The 21,174-nt window shown below is 34.8% G+C and overlaps 1 protein-coding gene across 2 annotated transcripts in view; it reads left to right on the top strand.

Annotated features, from left to right (window-relative positions):
* Window positions 1–3,004: 3,004 nt before the first annotated feature.
* Window positions 3,005–21,174, top strand: part of LOC150096162 (rhodopsin, GQ-coupled) — a 100,561-nt gene continuing 82,391 nt past the window's right edge. For both annotated transcript variants that reach the window (XM_090408928.1, XM_090408927.1), the window contains exon 1: window positions 3,005–3,824. In XM_090408928.1, coding sequence (XP_090265054.1) covers window positions 3,303–3,824 — 522 coding nt within the window. In that variant the 5' untranslated portion in view covers window positions 3,005–3,302. The remainder of the gene's footprint in view (window positions 3,825–21,174) is intronic.

Genomic DNA, 21,174 nt, shown 5'->3' with positions numbered 1-21,174 from the left:
TTATCATTATGAAACACCTTTAAAAAGTATTTATGAAATGTTTCAATTCTATTGTTTGTCATATTTGTTCTGCCACTGTCTGTGGTAACGAGAACCAATCTTCCACTTCCCTCTTTTCTTATCGACACATGAAAGAATTCCTTGGAATATTAGCTTTCGTTACGAGTAAGACTTTTACCAAGCTTTTCATTTTCTTATCTCATACTTTATATTAATCATACCAATCTTATCCCTCTCCTGTTTATATTTCCTCCATAGTTTCAGCCTAAATTTTATTGCTCATTTATTCTATCTTCTTAACTCTTGGGATGTAGTCTGATGTTCCAAACAGTTCCTCATGCTAGCGTCCAAATTGTCGCCACCTAAGTCTCTTTATGACTTCCTGCTCTGTAGTTCTGTACATTCCTTTTTCTTCATGAAGCAGACAAAAGTCCACTCCCTCAAACGATCACTCTCACCAACCGGAAGCACCTTGGAAACTTCGTTCACTATCACACCCTGTGATGTTATGGCCAAATCCATCACCAGGAATCCTCACATTCCTCCCAGCATACTGTGATAACTAACAGTTCCTGAGCTACTCAAGAAATTCATTCCCCCCCCTACTCTAATGCATTTATTGCTGTCAAACAGTTACCATCATTAAAGTCCTGCATAATAATCACTCGCTGTACTTGCTAATCGTATTCACTCAAACATTTCATAATTGTTTTTCCAAACATATCTCAGGCGATGATACAAAAAAAGGTTATTGGCTGTTCTGCTAATACACATCCAGTATAGAAGACATTATTTGAACTTGAACATCCACCATGAAGTCCTTTTGTAACAAAAAAAAGTTCTAATTATACCACTGATTTATTGTGCATGCTTCTGGGTAGTTAAACACTGATAATTAAAATGACTGATATCAGAACGGAACTCTTCTGCTAACATGAAATTCAGAATTTTTTATTTCTCTAGGCTTCTCCTTGCGCTCAGGTTATCTACGTCTGGACAGTTTTTCTCTCTTTTTTCTGTCCATACAATCCTGTTATAGCGCTTAATTTAACATTACTTTTTTCATCTAACTCTTCCACTTTTTTCTATGTCTTTATCTTCTTCTTCCTCCAGTTGCCTCCCTACTTTCGGGTTTTCTTTAGCCATCTTTTACCATTGAATCCTATTCAGCGTTTCTCCCTACTCCAATAAAAGGCTCTTTCACTCCATTCTTTCACTATCTCATAGGCTTTCCGTTTCTTCGGTCATCCATATATTTCCCACTTTCAGACTTTCTTTGGCCATCTTTTATCATTTATCCTATTCACATATCATACCATCTTAGTCCTCCCCTCCACATATTTACATATATCTTCCTTTATATTAATACTGCTTTTAACTTTATCAATCTTTCAGTCTATCCATTCTTCTTTTACGTACATCTCATACAATAGTCTATCTTCACTACTATTAGTCTCCTGAAAATCCGATATTATCACCATGTATGAGAGGCATACATAGGTAATGTATGTCTCTCATACATAGTCAGCCTCCATTGTGATATGTCAGTGACATAAAAAGAAATAGTTTGTAGTCTCTACTTTATTTTCATATGCTATTTCTGAACTTAATCTTCTTTCCTTTCAATACATTTCTCCTCTTATGTAACACAAGTTTTTTTAAATAATTTAATTATTTCTTCTTCTTCTTCTTCTTATTTTTTTGAAATGTCATAGTAAAACGTTTCAAGTTGTTTTCGGAACAATTTTCTCATTTTTATTTTGATCTATCTCCACCATTTTCAAAACGAGTATATTTGAGGAGCGTCTTCAATTTAGGAAAATAACCAGAATTATTATGGAAGAGAATATAAGGGTTCTTGAATATAAAGAGAAAATTCAACAACTTTTTTCGCTTCAACGGCTACTTGAAGAAATCGAATTTGAAGTTGTGGAACTACTTAGAATGTATCTCATCAAAACCTTTTCATAATCTATGAAGGCTGAACGTATTTCCAAATTATATCCCCGTCTTTTTTTCTTTCTTTCAATAACTTGTTTTACAAGATCTATATATGAGATCTATATAAGATCTATATATAGATCTATATATTATATATACGACCTTTCTTGTCTAAAATCTTTTTTGTTCGGAGATCAAAGCGTTTGCAATATTTGTTGTTTATTTAGGATGTTAGTATAAAATCTTACTATATATTTTGTAAGCTCTCCTTTTTAACATACAGATATATACTCTCAGCTAATGGTAGTTTCCATTTCTTATATATATACTGATTTAGTCGCTAGCAGTTTCTATTAACAAATGTGGATCATACGTAAATTATCATGACGTTCTATCCAGTATTTCTCTTATATATTGATTTGCTTATCTCTTTTATTATTATTTGATTTCCTTAATATCTTGTGGGATATTTCTTATCTTCAATTGTATATCTTCTTCTATTTTATTAATAAACTTATCCTGAGTTCAGTTAAAAATGATTTATGTACAGAAATTAACTAACACTATCAGTAGAATCAGTAGAGGAACTTAAAAATACCAAATCAGCATTGTACAGAGGTTGTAATATAGTCGCCTTTTATTTAATGCCGTTATAATCTAGAGTATATCGTTAGTAATTTTTCGGCAGAATTTGTTGTATTTTGGCTGTAAAAGTGAGAAATTTTGAAGGTCTGATCACCCAAACAAGTCAAGAAGTGCTGAAAATAATTGTCTTCACCAAGCATCTTCGTGTGTGTTGACTTACTTCAACATCCACTTCCCCTTAATGCTCTTCACTTTTATCGACGACGCAGGCGGAAGCCTGACTATCACTGGCTATCGCTCACTTATTCTACTCTTGCTGCTAACATTAGTGCGCCCTCTGACGGTATTAGAAAAGAGCAACACGTGGTGGGTACATAGTTAGCAGTGGACTGTCTTAGCGGTCGGACACCTAGTGTACTTTTCTGAGTGTGACTACTTTTGCTTCAGTAAAGAAGAGGATAGAAACACTCGAGAAAATATTTTATAACGGAGAACGGCTTCATTTAAAGTGAGGATTTGGAAACTTTTTTTTTTCTATATTCCTCTGAAGAACGAAAATAAATTTTTCCTAAGTATTTTCAACTTGTGCAATGGGATTGGCTGTGATGGACAATTAAATATTGATAGCTGGTCGCTCGTTAAATAGGATTCGATCTTGAAAGTCAATCCTGGATGACTGGTTACTGGAATAAATCCTCTAACACTAAACTGCTTGTCAATTTACTTCGAAATCACACGTATGTCCATCCAGTGGCTGCTTCCGTTATCTATTTGGGATGACAGATCAAATGTTTCCCATTGCCGCAATGATATTAAATAAATCCTTTGAAGAATGGGATGGTGCTTGGAATATTTCATCGACTATTTACAATCTAAGTGACGATGTCCTTCAGAGCTCGGAGATGCTATCCACTGCCGCCAATAATTTGACTACGGTCGGAACAGGATCAGTTAGACATCTGTCTAAAATAAACCAGGCATTCATCACTTTCTCCCATGTGTTTGGTATTAGTGCGAACATATGTGCTATGATACTGATGGCACGTCGAGAGACCCCTAGGAATCGTAAACAGACGCTGATGGTAAGGTGTCTTGCGTGTAATGACTTGTTGGCCCTCGTTGGCTCTTTCTTACTGATGTATATGCAACTGTATATGAAATCCAAATGGGTAACCAGTCGATGGTTCTGTGTCATGAGAGTTTTGCTTCGATTTTTTGGCCTTTCTTCTGGTTGTGTTGCTATAGTAATGGCAGTAGAGAGGTGGCTAGCACTGACTAGGCCGTTCCTTTATCAGAAGGTAAGTGCTAGTTTTCTTTTAACACATCTAAGATTTCCCATGGGTGATTATTGAACTGAGAAAAATAGGCGGCTAATGGATAAGTACATATTCATAGACTCTATTTGTAATCTAGAAACTTACCATATACAAACCTCCGGTACTCCTGAAAACCAAACTTTTTTATTTATCATTATTATTAATATTGTTGTTGTTGTTGTTGTTACGTGAGACTTCCGTGGAGTTTAACGACTCAATGATAGAGGACACGCCACGCCATGCCATAGTGTTCGTGTATTTTTGTGGTGCTGATATCTTTGTTACATAACTAGTTAAGCCCTTAGCTTCTCTTATTGTTTTCGAATTTGGCAGAATATGTTTTTTTTTTGTTTGTTTGTTTTAATATGTTTTGAAATTCTCTCTCTCGTCAACATCATGAAATCTGTTGGATAATGTACCTTAACTTTCATTATAGCATTTTAAATATTTAATGTGGTATTAACGGACGTTTGATTTTAATTCTTTTATATTATTATTATTATTCATGCCTCCATGGAGTCAAAAGACTCATCGTATATATATATATATATATATAATCAGTAGTTACATTGACTCGGTGATTGGATATGTTCATCTTTTTTGACTGACTGAAACCGAGAAAATAGATAACAAATTAATTTAATTACCACAGTTTTTATGGTTTTTTAATTTGCTTTAAGTGTTACCACATCTGAAGAGGTCATTTTTGACGAAACATATTGTGTGCTCCATTAAATTAACTTATCTTTTTTCTAGGTTTCAGTCAAAAAAAAAGATGAATATATATTACCCTTCTGTGTAAAAGTCAATTCCAAATTCTAATGAATCGAGAGCCCCCACAAAGACTACACCCTTTAACTTACGCCATTCGTTGCGTAGGTGTATCCCTAAAGAATGAGCAGTCCAGTTATTCTGTCAAATAGAAATGGTTGCTAAGCAACCACCTCTATTCAGGTATACCTAACAAAGTGTGGTAATATTATAAAGCATTTTTTGAAGCATTTTTTTCATTATGGGCTACATATGTTTTTCGATTATTTCACTATTTTTTTTTTTTTTTTTTACATTCGGATAAGGAAAAAAGAAAGAAAGTAAGCTAGGAACGTCTTTCATATATTGTATGCAAATTATTTCTTATAACTTGCCATCCGTCTGTTAGACTAACTTCCTATTTTCATTATATTCCTATAATCAATTCATTTTTATTATTATTTCAATTTTTTTAAGGCGCGATAGTAACCGAACCTATCAGCTTCGCATATCTCTCTGTTTGTTCATAATCTACGAACAACTTGAAACGGATGGAACAATTTTGACGCAACTAAACATTTAGGACTGCCGGTTAAAAACAAATAATTTTTTTTTAAAATTGTTGTTGAAAGCGGACAACAGGAACTACCGCTTTACACGAGGACTAGAATACAACTTTGTTTAGTACAACTGGATCCCGTGAACGTAGTCTATCACTGATCTTCTCGCCTTATGTTTATTAGCAGTTGATAAGCAATTCTTAATATTGCAAATATACATACAATGTTATTGTATACATTTCCTAACTTGTGATCACTGGTGCCTACCCTCAGGAACCTACTTTCACTCGTATCCAGCTTTTGAAATCACATCACTTTCTAAAACTACACTATTAATTTATTTCCCAATCTAAAATAAACATTCTGGTCATAAAATGACATTTTTTTAAAACTTCTCCTGATCCACCTGTTGCCATTAGACGTAATTTAGCACTTAAAAATATTAGCAACCGAGAAAAAAGTAATCAAGTTTCATTATTTATATAAAAAAGTTTGAACACATTAGTCAGGCTAACCGAGTCATCTTTCATGGCTTGAATTATGATCTAATAATTCATAAATAGACAATTTAATCGGTTCAACTTGTATCGTTGAGGTATACAAATAGTAACTAACGACCACATATTCTGTGACAGTCTATTCTATGGGGAAATGTAGAAGCGGCTTCGACATATTATGTGATATTGGAGAATGACAGGCGTTAATACCCTTGTTCATTAACTATGATTTCCAACTCCATGCAATTAGGAAAGCACTTTCATTGACGTCAGTGGTTTGCAATCTTCCCACCATATTCTTATTACATTCTTGTTGAATAAATCTGTCAAGCTTTTGAAGACCTCAAATTTAAGTCATCATTATGCAACAGGGTCATACTAAAACCACTAAGTTAAGCAATGTAAGCGCCCTACAGGATAGCATCCTCTTATCGGCTTGCGGTTACACAGATCATAGTTAAACAACTTTCTGACTGTAATATTCCCAAAATTATTTAAGTTATATTATTGAAATATGGTAAGTTTCTCTACTTATAAGTCACGATTATCCAACTTTCTTCCAAAGTATGAATTATCTTAGGCTTGAAGAAGTCAGCGTTCTGAGACGCCATCTGAGATTTTCGTTTCTTCTTTTCTTTCACTAGTTTCAGCTCAAATGTAGTAGACATTTTTTTATGGTTTGGAAAGACTTGAAAATTGGAATAATTTTTCCTCCACCAGAGTCTGATGTGTTTTTCTATTTTAAGATTTGAATTATTTTTAAAAACTATTGACCCGATGGATGACGGCAAGAGACACATAATTTGCATACAGTAATACATCTATATACCTGCACCATATGTGAATCCGATGCAAGGACCCGTATGTAAAATTCCCTGTTCCTGAATCTCCTATGTTCTAAGCATTGACAGTGCTAAAAACATTTTTTTTTTCTTGATGGCATTCCCGTCCATAAAATCAACCGATAGTTTTGGAGACTAAACATGTTTTCACTGTACTTCATTCTTCCAATAAGCAAAGCGATGGTGTCACACCGGACAATGGAAATCATTGTCCACCTAAGTTGGCGTTTTGTGTATTTTGTTTTATATATTTCTGCACTGTTCGTATTATCGAACCATTCGCCTAATCACGGTGCTAAGTATACGAAAAGTTTAAATTCGGCATCCTGCTCTATAGACTAAATGTGAAACTTTTCAAGCCGCTTCAAGTCTCCAGTAAGCAGGGTGGTGGCCTCTCTCTCTCTCACACACTCAGAGAAAGAGAAAGAGAGAGAGAGAGAGAGAGAGAGAGAGCAGGTGATGAAATTCATTTACCAGAAACATTCATATCCACATCTTGCTGGTTGGAGAGCGGACATGCTAATAAAATTTAAAATATATTTCCAATAGTTATTGGAGTTGTTTAGGAATGCACCAGCGCAGACAATGAGTACAATTATTGTCCACTGCTCGTGCTCTCCAGCCAGTTTGTTTTGCGTGAACATATGAGAGTAGCTTACCAAGATTCAGTAGTAAAGCCCTAATTATTCCTCGCATTCTAGATGTGATCCGAACCTAAGTTCTTACAACCGAAGACACGGCGCACCGATGCATTTAAAAGAAATAATAAATTATTATTGACGGAAAGAAACGTTGATAACTACTCCACGCGCGCACGCACCTTTTTAGTAAAGGATATCAAGGCATTTATAAAATAATGATATAAATTTTTTTTCAGCCTTTCAAAATGAAAGTTTTCAAAAAAAATGCTTGTATATATATATATATATATATATATATATATATATGGAGAGGGTTTCTTTTATTATTTAATAATTATTATTCTTTTTAATTAGCATTATAATTCTTATTTTATTCTTTATTATTATTTATAATTAAAATCAGTAATTTTTCGGCTTTTGATGATTTTTTCACATTTTTTTAAAATAAGAACTTCGTAACGAATAATATCCTCTAGATGTTGCTAACGACATCAAAAGAATTCAGTTTTATTTTGAAGATTGACGGCCGTTCCTCAACATAACAGTAACTTAAAGAATACTGTCTGTTCCCAAAATGATGATGACAAACTTTTGACGTTTTTTTTTTTTTCTCGCTAGAAATTATCGGATCTCGGGAAAACGAGAGAGATAAGGTAAGCCAATGCCTATAGACAATTTTGAAAACGATTCTCAGAAGCCAACTATTATACGTAGCTGAGTTAATTGACTGAAGTCACAAAAGTGCCTGAAATTCGAACAAAGGACTCCACACATTTTCCTGCATCATCTTGTACCGAACAGTATAAAGCGAAAACCGATTTCTTTATTATTCGTACACAATACATCACCTGCAATATAACTGCTGTTGAGAATCCATTCCAAGAAGAGCTTGGTTAAATATAAGTAATAAGGAATGCCATTATGGAGTGTTACCTATAAAAACGAACAGAACTACTTATTTGAACTCCTGAACAAAATTGGTTAGCTCTTTTATCCATCAACAACGAGGCATAAAACTAATAATTTAATAATGAGATTATTAGATTTATTTATATCGTTTACCAGCAGAGTTTACAGAAAAAAAAAACCTTTAATAAAAGTTGATGAGATTATCTCATGGAAAACTTTGCACAAAATATTCAAGTATATCTAGGCAGTTGCCTTTGTCTAATCCATCTCTTTTCATTAGATGAGAATGAAAGCATCCGCGCTGGTTTACAACACCAACAGGACTCTTTTGTGGATCATAAATATTCGCTTTATGATGGGATGTCAGTAATAATTGTGGTAATTCTTATCTGAGAGATTGTTAAGTGAAATGCATGGCAAAGTACGTAAGGAGATGTGTCAAGTTCATGTATGAACTTGAGGAAATGGTTTGAAAATGAATACGGCTCGCTCCGAAATTATGCAATGAAAAGCTTGCATGCATGGTATGTCTTTTCTAATAATGAATATGGTTAGTACAGTATAGTAACCTCTAAATTTTATGTGCGTACATGACTATTTATTATAGCCTTTCTTGTACTCGTAATTCAATTTTGTTTTTAATAAGATAAAACTTCCAATATTAGCAAACATTCTTAGACTCCGTTGTACTCATGATTCGCGTATGAATTAAAATTTAATTAAAATTACGTCTGTTGTATTTTGAGCAGTGCAACTGATATTTTGAGCGTAAAGATAGCATATTCATTTGATACTGAAACAGAAATGAATTGGGTGAAAACATCCAAAGTAAACTTCATTTTCCATATCTTTGGATTAAAGAAAATAGCCGTAGACAATGGAGCTAGCGCGAAACAAGAACCTAATGTTGCAAGATTTCGTTTCGATAGTTTTAGAACACTATTTTGGGAATCGAATATCCCAATGTCCATCATGCCCAAGAGATATTTCTTGAAACTATACCTTCCTAAATACTAACATGTAATATATGTATCTGATTCGTAAAAGGAAGTCTGATTTTATGCGTGGGTTTCAAACAGTATATCTGGATAGAGATTTAATTAAGATTTTATGGTTAGTGAAAGGCAACTTGAAACATACTATTGTGTATTGAGCTGCTGTTAATTCCCATTACTTAAGGTGAAGGTGTACTCAATGAATGTGCAATGAGTTAGCATTATTACTAAGTATCGGTGAACAGTTGGGATGACTGAAGATAAACACTAATAATAATGATGTTGTACACCCTAACTTATCATCGCGATGTATGAGCATTTTTGGATACAATTTTCATAGTTTTTCTCCCCTGAATATAAGCATTTATGAATTCATCTTTGTATTTAAAAGATTATCCAAAAATGACTGTGAACTGGACGAAACGGACTAGTAGAATTCTCCTGACGCGCTTCTCACCCCCAAACGCCACAGATTTCTGTGTTTACTAAGATATGTATGAGGGCTCCCACACCTTCAGGAAACTGAAGATTGTTTAGATATGTCCTTCCATTTCCGCCCCTCGTAGCTTTTTTAAGGCAATGCAGGTCGTGTATAAATGCTGATCATGGTCATTTTTGAAAAAAAAAAAACGTACGCTAGAGCCATCTGTGAGCTTTCAAATGCAACGTGTCCTAACAATATGATATTAAATTTCTTTTCAATGGAAGTGGTTAAAGTGAGATAATATTTTTGCGGCACACCACGTGGTGCTAATCACATATGATGTAACCGATACTCTGTCTGTTCATTGTTGTGAAGTTGATAAATCCAAATACATCGTGGGAGGCACACGAAGGTCCTGTGTTATTTTTAGTAGAGGACTTTTATGCTCAATTATTTTGGTAATATAGTATATTAGGAGATTAACTAGAAAACATCTGTGGCAGAAGCTTCCCTGAAAGAGGGGTAGATCGTAATGAGATCATGCCCTTTCTACGGAAAAGGAAAGATAAGGGAGAATTAACATCGCGATTGTTTGTGTTTTTACTTCCCAAAATCATTGCTTTATCATAAATAGATCGTAAAATAAGATGAAACTAGATAGTTTATTGGAGATTAGTGTACGTTTCCTCGAATACAAAGATGATATGAAATGCGTCTGTCATCTTGTGGTCACCACTTCTGTGAGACCTTTAACAGTTAGACATCTGGACTTACAGTATATCAAACGAATCCTGTTATATATCAAGTATCGTTAGAGATAACAAGTAGCCCTCACTTTATCAAAGCGTATATTGGTAAGTGGAAACCAAGTTTCGTTGCTCACCGAAGCAAAAAATGGATACACCAACCATCAGACCTTCCTCAAAGGAAAAAGTCGTTTTTATACCAATGGAAAGCATGAAATGTTTTTATGAAAAAAAATTGATAAATGACGAAAACTATAGATTGGAAGGATAGAGGATACATGGAATCTTGCAAAATATCAAAGCATGTATATGTTATTGAAGTTTTATGTCCATCAAATATCTATTTACATTAATAAAATATTAGATTCTCCCTTTTTAAGTATTAAATTAAATTAAAGTATTAAAGCATTGAAAAAAAAAAAGGTTTTCTGCAAACAACATACGCATTATATTGAGTTCTGGACTATGACGAATTAGTATATAATTGTCAGAAACACCTGAATACAACAGTAATAAAGTTATCCCTAATCACTGGCAGAATTCATATGATTATTAGAGTCTGCTATCTTACTTAATAATTTTTCCAATCAACGTGAGTTAGCTGTTCTCACGTGTGTGTGTGGGGGGGGGGGGGGATACTTTTTTCATCTCAGAAACTAGGGATTTATTCTTGCAAAATTCAACAACCCTGATCGAGAACACAAAACACACGCACATTTACCCACGATATAGTCGCCTCATTGTCTTAGCTGCTTTGGCGTGATCCTAAACAATAACTTAACAAAAATCGACTTGGAATATTAAAAGAGAAAAGTCTAAGAAAAAACCGGAACTCACTGCAAAAATATCAATGTATTGCATTCAAATATGCAAAAAAGAAGCCGAAAAAAAACGAACAGTTATTGTCCGGTCAATTAAATTGTTGATATACTCGTACAGTTTGTCGGATTGCGTTCTATGACCTTATCAGAACAGTACATGCTTTACAGTCAAAGACGAAATTGGAATCCGTTAAAAATGAAAGGTACTCTCCAGGCCTTTTCAAAGGAGACTGAGGTAGTTGGGATGAGATGGAGGTAGATGGCTTGCACCAAGAAACTCCGCTTCGTTTCGTTAAAGACAAAGAAGTGTTTAACTTCCTGGGAAAAAACTGAGAGAATCTACTGTTGTTTATGAAGAAAAATAGATAACCGTTTTATTTAAGCACACAAGCACAATGCATTCCGAACGGGAAGTAAACGATGGCCCTTGAGTTGAGCGGATTGGAATCCACATTTTTCCGATTGAAGAGAGTACGATCGCTCTTTCGAATGAGACATGCAAACATCTCCAAGACAGTGGCACAAGGGGGTATTTTTCATAAATTTGTAAACAAGGAGTTGGTTTGATGATAACACTTAATTAATACCTTGGAGTGGCCGGCACACCGAGGTCAATCTTAACCGAAATGGGCATTTATGGAATGAGTTGGTAAAGCGTGTAAGAATGGCTTGTGACATTAAAATATGCCTTTCGTGAGAAACGGGGTATTCCTTGCCCGTGAAACAAAGGTATCAAAATAGAGAGTAGCTTGGCACGTATACCATGTATCATTCTTCAGGCCTTTACCGCATTTAAAATATGTGAATTCATTTATTTTATATATTTTTTATGCCACAGAGGTTCTGGAATCGCAGTGTACATTTTCCTTTACCCATGCTTTTTCCCTAAGTGATACAACGAAGCAAAAATGTTTATTAAACTGTGATTTATGTGCATTAATACTTGTAGTTTGTTTAAGGCAATGCAGGCCGTGTATAAATGCTGATACATCTGGACTTACAGTATATCAAACGAATCCTGTTATATATCAAGTATCGTTAGAGATGACAAGTAGCCCTCACTTTATCCAACCAATACGACAAACGAAAAGTATTTGCCGAGAGAGAGATGTTTCTCTTTAAGTTTGCAAACAAATGATATTATTTTAAAACACATTTATCATAGAAGAAAAGCAGTCTTATGCAGCGTGGATAACACCTTTTGAACTGGCAAGCGATCAGCCCAAAGCATCCACAATCTCAAGTTTGTTTACTGACTCATTGCTCTGCTCCAAGCAGAAGGCCAATGCACTAAGCAAGTATAAATTAGTCCGCACATCATACATGCCGAAAGAGAACAGTATTTTTAACCTGACGATTATTCCATACCCCTACTGTTCCCTTTCCTCATGGGGAATCTTGATGCTAGCCAGTAATGACAGAATTTGTGTTATAACCCGAAAAAAAAAATTGTCCAAGGCCATAATGAATACTGTATGTTAGAGACCACCCAGTCGCTATTGGAATGTAAGAACATCCTCTGGGAGGCTGCGAATTTGAGTGAAATATTTCAACCCAAATCTTGTTGATGTAAAACTAAAACACACGGGAATGTATTCTCCACAACCATTTCGTCTATTTCAAGAAAACACGAAATAAAAATGTTGTTTGCTATCGTTACAAGTAAGAAACATCTCCTAAGCTATTGTTATTGTCACCTTAGAAACAATATCAGCGGACATACATTGCCATCGGAAATGTCAACTTAATTTCCTGTCTCTTTCTCGGGCCTATATCGCTTAACAGAAAAAAAAAAAGAAGTCTTGTTATGTTTTCGAATTGTGTGTTGGCATCCCCAAGCGACGCCTGACACTTCCTGATGTCTAAAAATTGCGAGATTATCAAGAATAACACGTTATTTTCTTTCTCAAATGTCAAGGTTACGAGAAAGAACGAGATTTTAACGATCACATATTTCAGTGGTCCTACTTCAGCATCGCCACACACACACACACACGCACGCACGCACAAAAAAAAAAAACAAACAAAAAAAAAACAGTTCGATTAGCTGTTGACCAAGTAAACATATACAGTATATTATTTTCCTATGGAATTCATTTCTAATCATTTTGTACTGAATGAATGATTTCCTTTCATCCATATGCATGGTAGGGGCAGCAATGCTACTATACTAGGGAAGTGACTATGAGCAAGGTGGTTTCCTGTTGCCTTTCTTGCCATACTATATCCTATGATGTATCTTGTATATTCACGGGACCGGTTTGCCTGCTTGCGGGATGAAAAACCCCAGATTAACTGGTGGAAAAAAAACCCAGCTCTCCACGCCATGTCGACGGGAATCGAACCTAGGACACTCCTTCCCCAGGCATATGGTTGTGAAGCGCAAAGCCACTAGGCTAACCGTGCGGACCATTTTGTGCTAAAAATACTTAATAAAAAGTATTCCTATATCAAACAATATGGAAGTACGCTTTTATAAACCATCTACAACAGACCGAAGCTATATGCGACATATCTAATATTTCATTATTATTCTTTGCGAGAGAGAGAGAGAGAGAGAGATTATGTGGTTAGGTTGGTTGGAATTATTACGGTCGCAACAACTAAGGCTGTGAGTCCAGTGTATTATGTCTAGTAATTGCGCGTGTTCTTTTGGTTGGTTTGTGGGATGAAAAAAACCCAAGTTTTGAGAGGAAAGAAATCATTGCACCTGGCCAGTTAACTCACATTCAGATAAAGAAAGCCTTTTTAAAGATTTTTCACGTCTAAATAGGATTCGAACCTAGATCTTTCCAAGAAGTATCGTCTGTCGATACTGACTGAGCTACGAAAGACTCGGGGACATGGGGGAGGGGGGTAGAGAACGAAACACAGTGTATTCAGCATTTTTTTTAGAGTACATACATATGAGGAATACAAAGATGGTTATTTATAAATAAATAAATCGGCTAACGCTTTTTATTCCCTTATAGGGAGTAGGCGAGGCCTTTATAATGCATCTAGCTTTTGGAGACTGAGTGGGCAGTTTAATCTCCACCGGTAGCCAATCAGAGATAGCTGGCCAATGTCTATCACTAATTATAGCAGCCACCGATGAAGAGGTTGGCAAACAAGTGTGGCCATCTCTTGGTACCTAACCCTAACAAGATATGTTACTGTCTGAAATAATGTGGATACTACGGTCGATTTTCTTGAGTTTACGGGATGAAAAACCCGAGGTTTCCTGGAGGAAAAACCCACTTGCCAGTGCCAGAGATCGACTAACTCGGGAATCGGTCGAAGAAAGGCTTAGTAAAAGTTCCTCCAGTCGGCGACTAGACTTGAACTTAAGTCTGACTTCAAGCGAACAAGCGCAGAGGACGCAAGCGCTACTTCCACTGAGCTACACAGGCCTAGATGGTTATTTATGAATCAATAATAGTACTTTTTTGTGAGGAGTTTTTTAGACGAATAAGAGCTTAAGTAACAACGCCACAACACACACACGCGCGCGCACGCATCCCGATTGCAATTGGAATTTGGTTTTTGATCCGCGATTATCCCAAAGAAGGATGAAATTGACCATACTTAATATCACTCTGCAATATCTAACTGGTTTCGCCTTCCTCTGTTCTACAAATGTTTTTCAACTGAAGACGAATTAGTCTTTGAAGAACTCGAGATTCTTCTGAAAAAAAAACGGGATTCAGACCGCACCGGATTCAGGCTGCCTAAAATGTTTAGCTTCTGAGAGTAATCTTAAACCTCCTTCTCATTCTCTCTATATTTTACCGGTAATCCTAACCGTCTCCTCCTTCTTACCTCCCTCTTGATTGCAGAGTCTGTACCCACCAAATCATTGAGCTGAGACTGCGTTCTGCAGCCGGCCTCTTTAGTACAGATGACAGCTGTCCTGCATGCCCTTTGTTAAACCATTCGACTACAATCTTATCCAGATCATCGTAACTGACTTTATCATTTTGTCTTTGTTAAGTCCTTCACGCTGTCAACTTCACTAGCGAACGTCATTATTTTTAGTCAACTAGAAGATACTCTGGTGATCTGCCAGTTCCTATTCACAGATTTCTTGAGCTGTGAACTACGGATCGATTCAACGGTTGTGATTTCGGGAGACATGTAAGTAGGCGGATTCAGCATGGATGGAGGTCTTAAGATAACAATATGTTGTACTTTAAGAAACGTGTTTATTTTAATTCTTTTTATTAATAATAACATATGATAACACGGATTTTGTAACGAGGATCAAAACAGATGGATTGTATATATTTTAAAACAAAATTTTTAATAAAATGAATTTTTGTTTCTTACAACAAGGAATTCAGCAATAAAGGTTCAGACATATTTAAACATCATTCCTGAAGAGTCATAAACATCTTGAGAGTCATAATGGCCACTAAAGGACAATTAAGTGAAAATAATTTAAAATTTTAGTATAATTACTGATTAGTTCGTGATAAAACATCCCAAAAATCTACGGAAAGCATAATGAGAAAAAAAAACCCTTATGTGATGGAATTTTAGTGGATTGAAGATTTGAATTCAGTACCTCGAAATGCATTAGAATCACCTAAAGTAATTTGAGTTCGACAAAAAATGTTAGGCAGTGTAATGTAATAATTACAAGACTATTAATCTAATTATAACTCAAATTACAAAAAAATCCATTCTAAACTATTCGTTTTCAGTAAATATGCTTTTTATTATTATTGTCTGCAATTAAGCGCATGCTAAATTAATTAATATAATTTATATATAATGTAATATTTAGTGTAGTGGATGGACTTGTTATTCAGCGTAAAATTTACGCACATAGCTTCGGCATTGTACATGTCATGCTACACTGGAGAGGGGCGAGGCCACTATCTACCGTGTTACAATAATACATGTTATACAAACCTTTTCGATCTTTATATTCTCCTAAAATTCTTTCTAATGAAGCAGTGATGTAACTGCCTCGACCCCCCCCCCCCCCACCCGGGTGCAACAATCTCCTCGGGAGCTCTTTCATTAGAGCTAGAAAGCTCGGGGGGTCCTAGTACTGCGGGTGTTGTGCTAGTTACGCCATTTCTTTGAACGCTATTTGGGAAGTTGGGAAAACAAAGTACAGATTAGGACAAGTTATTCTGTTTCAAAAATTTCGCCAACTGATTGAAATCTGTCAAGTGAGTTTCTCAATTTAAAATCTTTATAATTTAATTTACTCAATGCATTGTTGAAATTTCACGTTTAATAGTAGTAGTGGTAGTACTAAAACTCCTTTAAAACTTCCAACTGTTAACGCCATCGGTATTTATCTCTGTATCTATAACTTTTGAAGTTATATCAATGTGTTATCACTGATACGAAGAACATTAAGTAGGAAATAATTGAGCGGTGTCCGATTCCCTCTATCTCCGATATTCTTTCTCTCTCTTTCCTCCGCCTTTCTATTCTTGGAATTTATGAATGAGCTATTTGTTTTTGTTACAAGAATATTCTCTTTATGTTTTTTTTTTCCATGCCTAAAAGTAGTGCAAGACGAATGGAGGACTATTCTTGGCTTTACGAAACAACTATTATGAGAATTTTGCTCGATCTATTGATCTCATTTGGATCGGCACAAAGACCAAGCAAGACAACGCTGTTAGGTATTACTGCTCGAGTTGATAGAGGGTATAAGTTAACAGGCCTTCGCGTTTAGTAAAGAACATGGGCAAATATTTTCAAAATGCTTTCCCGGTGTTATATTGCAACAAAAACGAAGGGGGGAGGGGGAAGGAAGATGGCAGTTCGGAAACAATCGATTTAGCAAACATCTTGAAGCAAACTTATTTCCGTTATTATGCTTTTAAGAGCGGCATCGATCGTGTATTACCCTATTATTCACTTAATATCATGAACACACACACATTTAAGCGATGTTCTGAGTCATTCCTTGCTTTATAATTTGATTTTATTAATTAATTCAGTGAGTGTGTAGAAATGGCAATCAAAGAAATTTTTCCAATGCTTCGCAAGGATATTCCCAGAGGAATTTCAAAACTTCGAAAAATCCTTTCTTTTGGTAAAGATCTCTGTAACTCACTCATTCCAGACAAACCCATAGAGAGAGAGAGAGAGAGAGAGAGAGAGAGAGAGAGAGAGAGAGAGAGAGGGAGGGAGATGAGTTCAAAGAGAAAAGTGCAGGTCAACAGACTCCTTTTACTGTTACCAAGACAACTAGCATTTGCTTATATGACTTAAGGTTAAAACGCAGCAAATTAAGCGGTTAACGAGGGCGAAGAATTTCCTTGCGGTTTATTGGTTTTCATCCCTCCATCGCTTTCCCTTGTTTATTCGGCGCAACAAAGTGAAAGGAGTTAAGGATGAGTTAGCACCGTGAAAGCCGAAAAATAACAAGAAATGCAATACATTCCATATTATTTCATCACTATTTCGAAAAGATAGATTCAAAAGGCAATCTTACTGTCTCTCTTGACCTCCTCCATCTCCAAGTACACAAATAAGTGGCGAAAAATGGAATTCTGTTTCCAGATGGTGGCTCTTGCTACAACGCAATACCAACTAGTGTCTAAACATTGGCGAGAAATCTGGCCTTTTTTTTTCGTCCATCTATATTATTTCTTCATACATGATTTTTGCCATTTGCTGCAATTTGAATAAAAAGATTAAAATACCAATTGCAACGTTATTTATTCTTTTTCTAGTATTTAATTTTTTTATTTATATATTCTTTATCGAAAAAATAATAATTTTTTCTTTGTTTTACTTTTTTTTTTACACATACATAACGCTCAATAATCTTATTTTATTTAGCCATTATGGTTTTCACGGAGATTCCCAATCAACAAGCAAAAGCAGTCTTAAATAATTAGTTTCAACTTGCCATAACGAAATTAAACAAACATACATAAACACCAGTAAAAAACAATAATGCAAATAAAACACGAGGAAACCAAAGTGGAATTTGTTTTTAATTTACACATTTGATATTGCAAAGCAGCATAATTAATTATGTCGATTTCCAAATAGATTGCAATTCTATAACGTTGATCAAATATATCTCTTGAATGTCATAGTTCGAATATTTTATAGTTTTTTTTTTAGATCTTATTCCTGCCTAAATCAACTTGAATTGAGAAATCTTAGCTATACTATCCAAAACCCTGTTCAGCTTGACATTTATATTTGCAGAGTAATGTGTTGCGAAAAATGGTGAATTTAGTAACTTCTTTCCATAGGGATTATATGGAGCATGTTGTAAAATCGATCACAATTTACACCTACACGACTAGAGGAGAGTCACATTCAAACACTACGATTATAGTTAAAATATTAACTCGCAAGGTTCTTACCTCGTTAATTTTTGATTAGTTTTCGCTAGGGATCGCCTTCAACGTTTCCTAGGATGCATCTAATTTAGTCTTCGCCGGATATTACAAGCATCTAACATTAGCAAAACGAGCTAGCAAACTGTGTGATACTGCATTCTAAAAAGCGTTGCGAAATAAGAGTGGAAGTTATACACAAAATGTTCGACTTTTTTAAGAGCATTAATATTCTTTAAAACAAGAATCTAAAAATGTCATATCTTTGAACAATGATTTTATTAAGTGCGTAGATGACATCAAGATTTCTGGGAAAAAAAAAAAAAACGGCGGGAACAGTGAAATCATCTAACTTTCAACTTTAAACATTCGTTTTATTTATTATTTTATTTTTCTTTGTATTTTCAAGCATGCGCTTTATTACAATATTTCGTTTCGGTTACCTGATACATTCTCAAGACCAAAAGCTATCACAATGTAATTATAAAGACAAATAATGCAGAAATTAGTAAGATAGCGAAATATGCTTAATTAGAGTGTCCTGATGGCCTTGACTGCGTCCTCTGGGTGCAATCAAGGATGGTTAGTTTTTATTGTTGTTTATGATAGAGGATGATAGTCTCTCAGTATTTGTTATTTCACAACAAAAATACTTTTACAAAAACGCTTTGCCTTTTTAACATCGTTTCTGATCTTTCCGATGCATATTATCTTCATTTTCCATAAAATACTAGAAAGATTTTTTTTTTTTTTCATTTTCAGGCGGTACTTTCAAAGTTATTACGATTATAATTCACAGTTATAGCAAGTGTTGCTTCAATTAGAATAATTCTGGTGGGACACTAACTTAAGACAATTAGATATCGAGAAAATATACTACTAAAGAATCTTAAAAAGCAATATAATTATTGATTATAATAAAAAAAACTTTTTTATTGCTTTCTTCGTTAACAAAATCTAAAAATTTTATGAAATTTAAGCTTAAGTGACCGATTGAGCCCAATCAGTCCAACCGACTTAAGGCTTATTTTTAGTAATCACTAATAATATTCGGCTGAATTCTATAATTGTAATCTTACCAAAGACTAGCTTATAACCTCGAGAGATTAAGGTGTGAACTGCCATTGCGATATTCCGTGACTGACACAGTATGGTCACTTCGTTTATTTCTCTATCTTTTTTCTAATTCTGACGTGTGTTAGAAATGTTTTTATCAGAAAAAATTAATACAATACGCTTTGCGATTTCCTTATTTAAGTGTCAAAATACGGTAAAGTGACGAAAAGGAAACATGGTAGGTGAAAAAAAGTATTAATGAACTCGAATTTGTTCGCTCGACAAAAATGCTGAAGACGCAAGTCTCAGTCTCTGAGTATCTAATTCGATTTATGTCCTTAAAATTGCAATTCAGTTAAAATTATCTCAGAATTATTTAATTAAAATGAGTTTATGAATTGGGACAGGGTTAAGATTCTTTAATAACAGTTAGGAATACTGAATATAATTATTTAGACATTTTATTTTATTATGCTATTATTTAACTCAGATGAGGGTTTATTTAACATCGCAAACTGTTAAGAAGATGCACCATTTAAAATCTTTGAACGATATATCGGCATTGAACATACCGAGATTTATCATAATTTATCGACGTAAATGAATTTTGATTTTAACGCCAGATGGCCTTCTAACTTAAACTACAAGTAAGCCATGCAACTACTTACGCGGTATTATGAAACTTCCGCAAGTCGTAGTGACATGCTAATTAAAAATTTGTTTGCCATTCTACACGTTAACTTCTAAAGAACTAAGCAATTAAGGGAAGTTTCTGCCTACACATAAATTTGAACTTGAAAATGCATACAGAATCTGAACTCTTGTTAATAATGTCGAACGTAATAAACTAACCCTCATTATGAAACAGGGATGGGTCCATAATTATCCACCGTCCTCCTACGCACAGAGATAACTAGGAACAAGATAAAGATATGTGATATTTATCTGAATCCCATTATGGTAGCATGCAGTAATATTAATTGCAACAGCTGCTCTTGTTACGTGTTTCTGTAACTAGTCATGGAAAGATTAAACTAAAATGGCTGCCATTCACTAGTGAATCCAAATGGGAAGTAATTTTCCTGGTAAATAAACAGTCACAGTAGACAAGATAATCGGAACACGGTTAGTCACCTGCCAAGATGGGGTTATCCAAAATTTCGGTTCTTTACATACTTCCTGGTACTAACGCTTATTTATGGCTTCTACACGAATGGTTTGTCATTACGAGGACAACAACCCTTCTACTATTTCCTAGATTTCTCCACAATTTATAATGATTCTTGTGTTCACAACGAAAACTCCACCCTTGCTAAATGATTAAGTGGGCGACCGTTGACAGTCTTGCTGACTTTGTGCACCGGGGAGCATGGTTCATATATCTTCATTGTATTCGCCAAGTACACCCCCTCGCGGTGGCAGACCGTGAGGATAACAATAAATTGTGTTTCGATTAATGTCTCCGATCTGTCTTTCTGTGAAATTATTATTTATTTTTTTATTCATAGCGCCGAGAGATCACTATAAACACCAATAGAAGCTCGTTTGTGTTTAAGAATCTCGTACGATGTTAACTACATGTTTATAATCATTCAACAGAAATTGATAAAATATACTGCTATGGTTGGAGCTAATAATTTTAGCTTATTATTGGCTAAGTTAGAATTATTTAAAATAATTAACTTGTCATATTATTTTAAAAATAGGTACAGATCTTTCAGTAGACAAGATGGGTCAACAATACGACCAAAAGGAAAACACAATACTTCAAACGAAGAAAATTC

Source organism: Typopeltis vanoorti, chromosome 19 (assembly GCF_054136105.1).
Source record: "Typopeltis vanoorti isolate ZY-2024b chromosome 19, IOZ_Tvanoo_1.0, whole genome shotgun sequence".
NCBI classification, from domain to species: Eukaryota; Metazoa; Arthropoda; class Arachnida; order Uropygi; family Thelyphonidae; genus Typopeltis; species Typopeltis vanoorti.
This window is presented reverse-complemented; position numbering and strand designations above follow the sequence as displayed.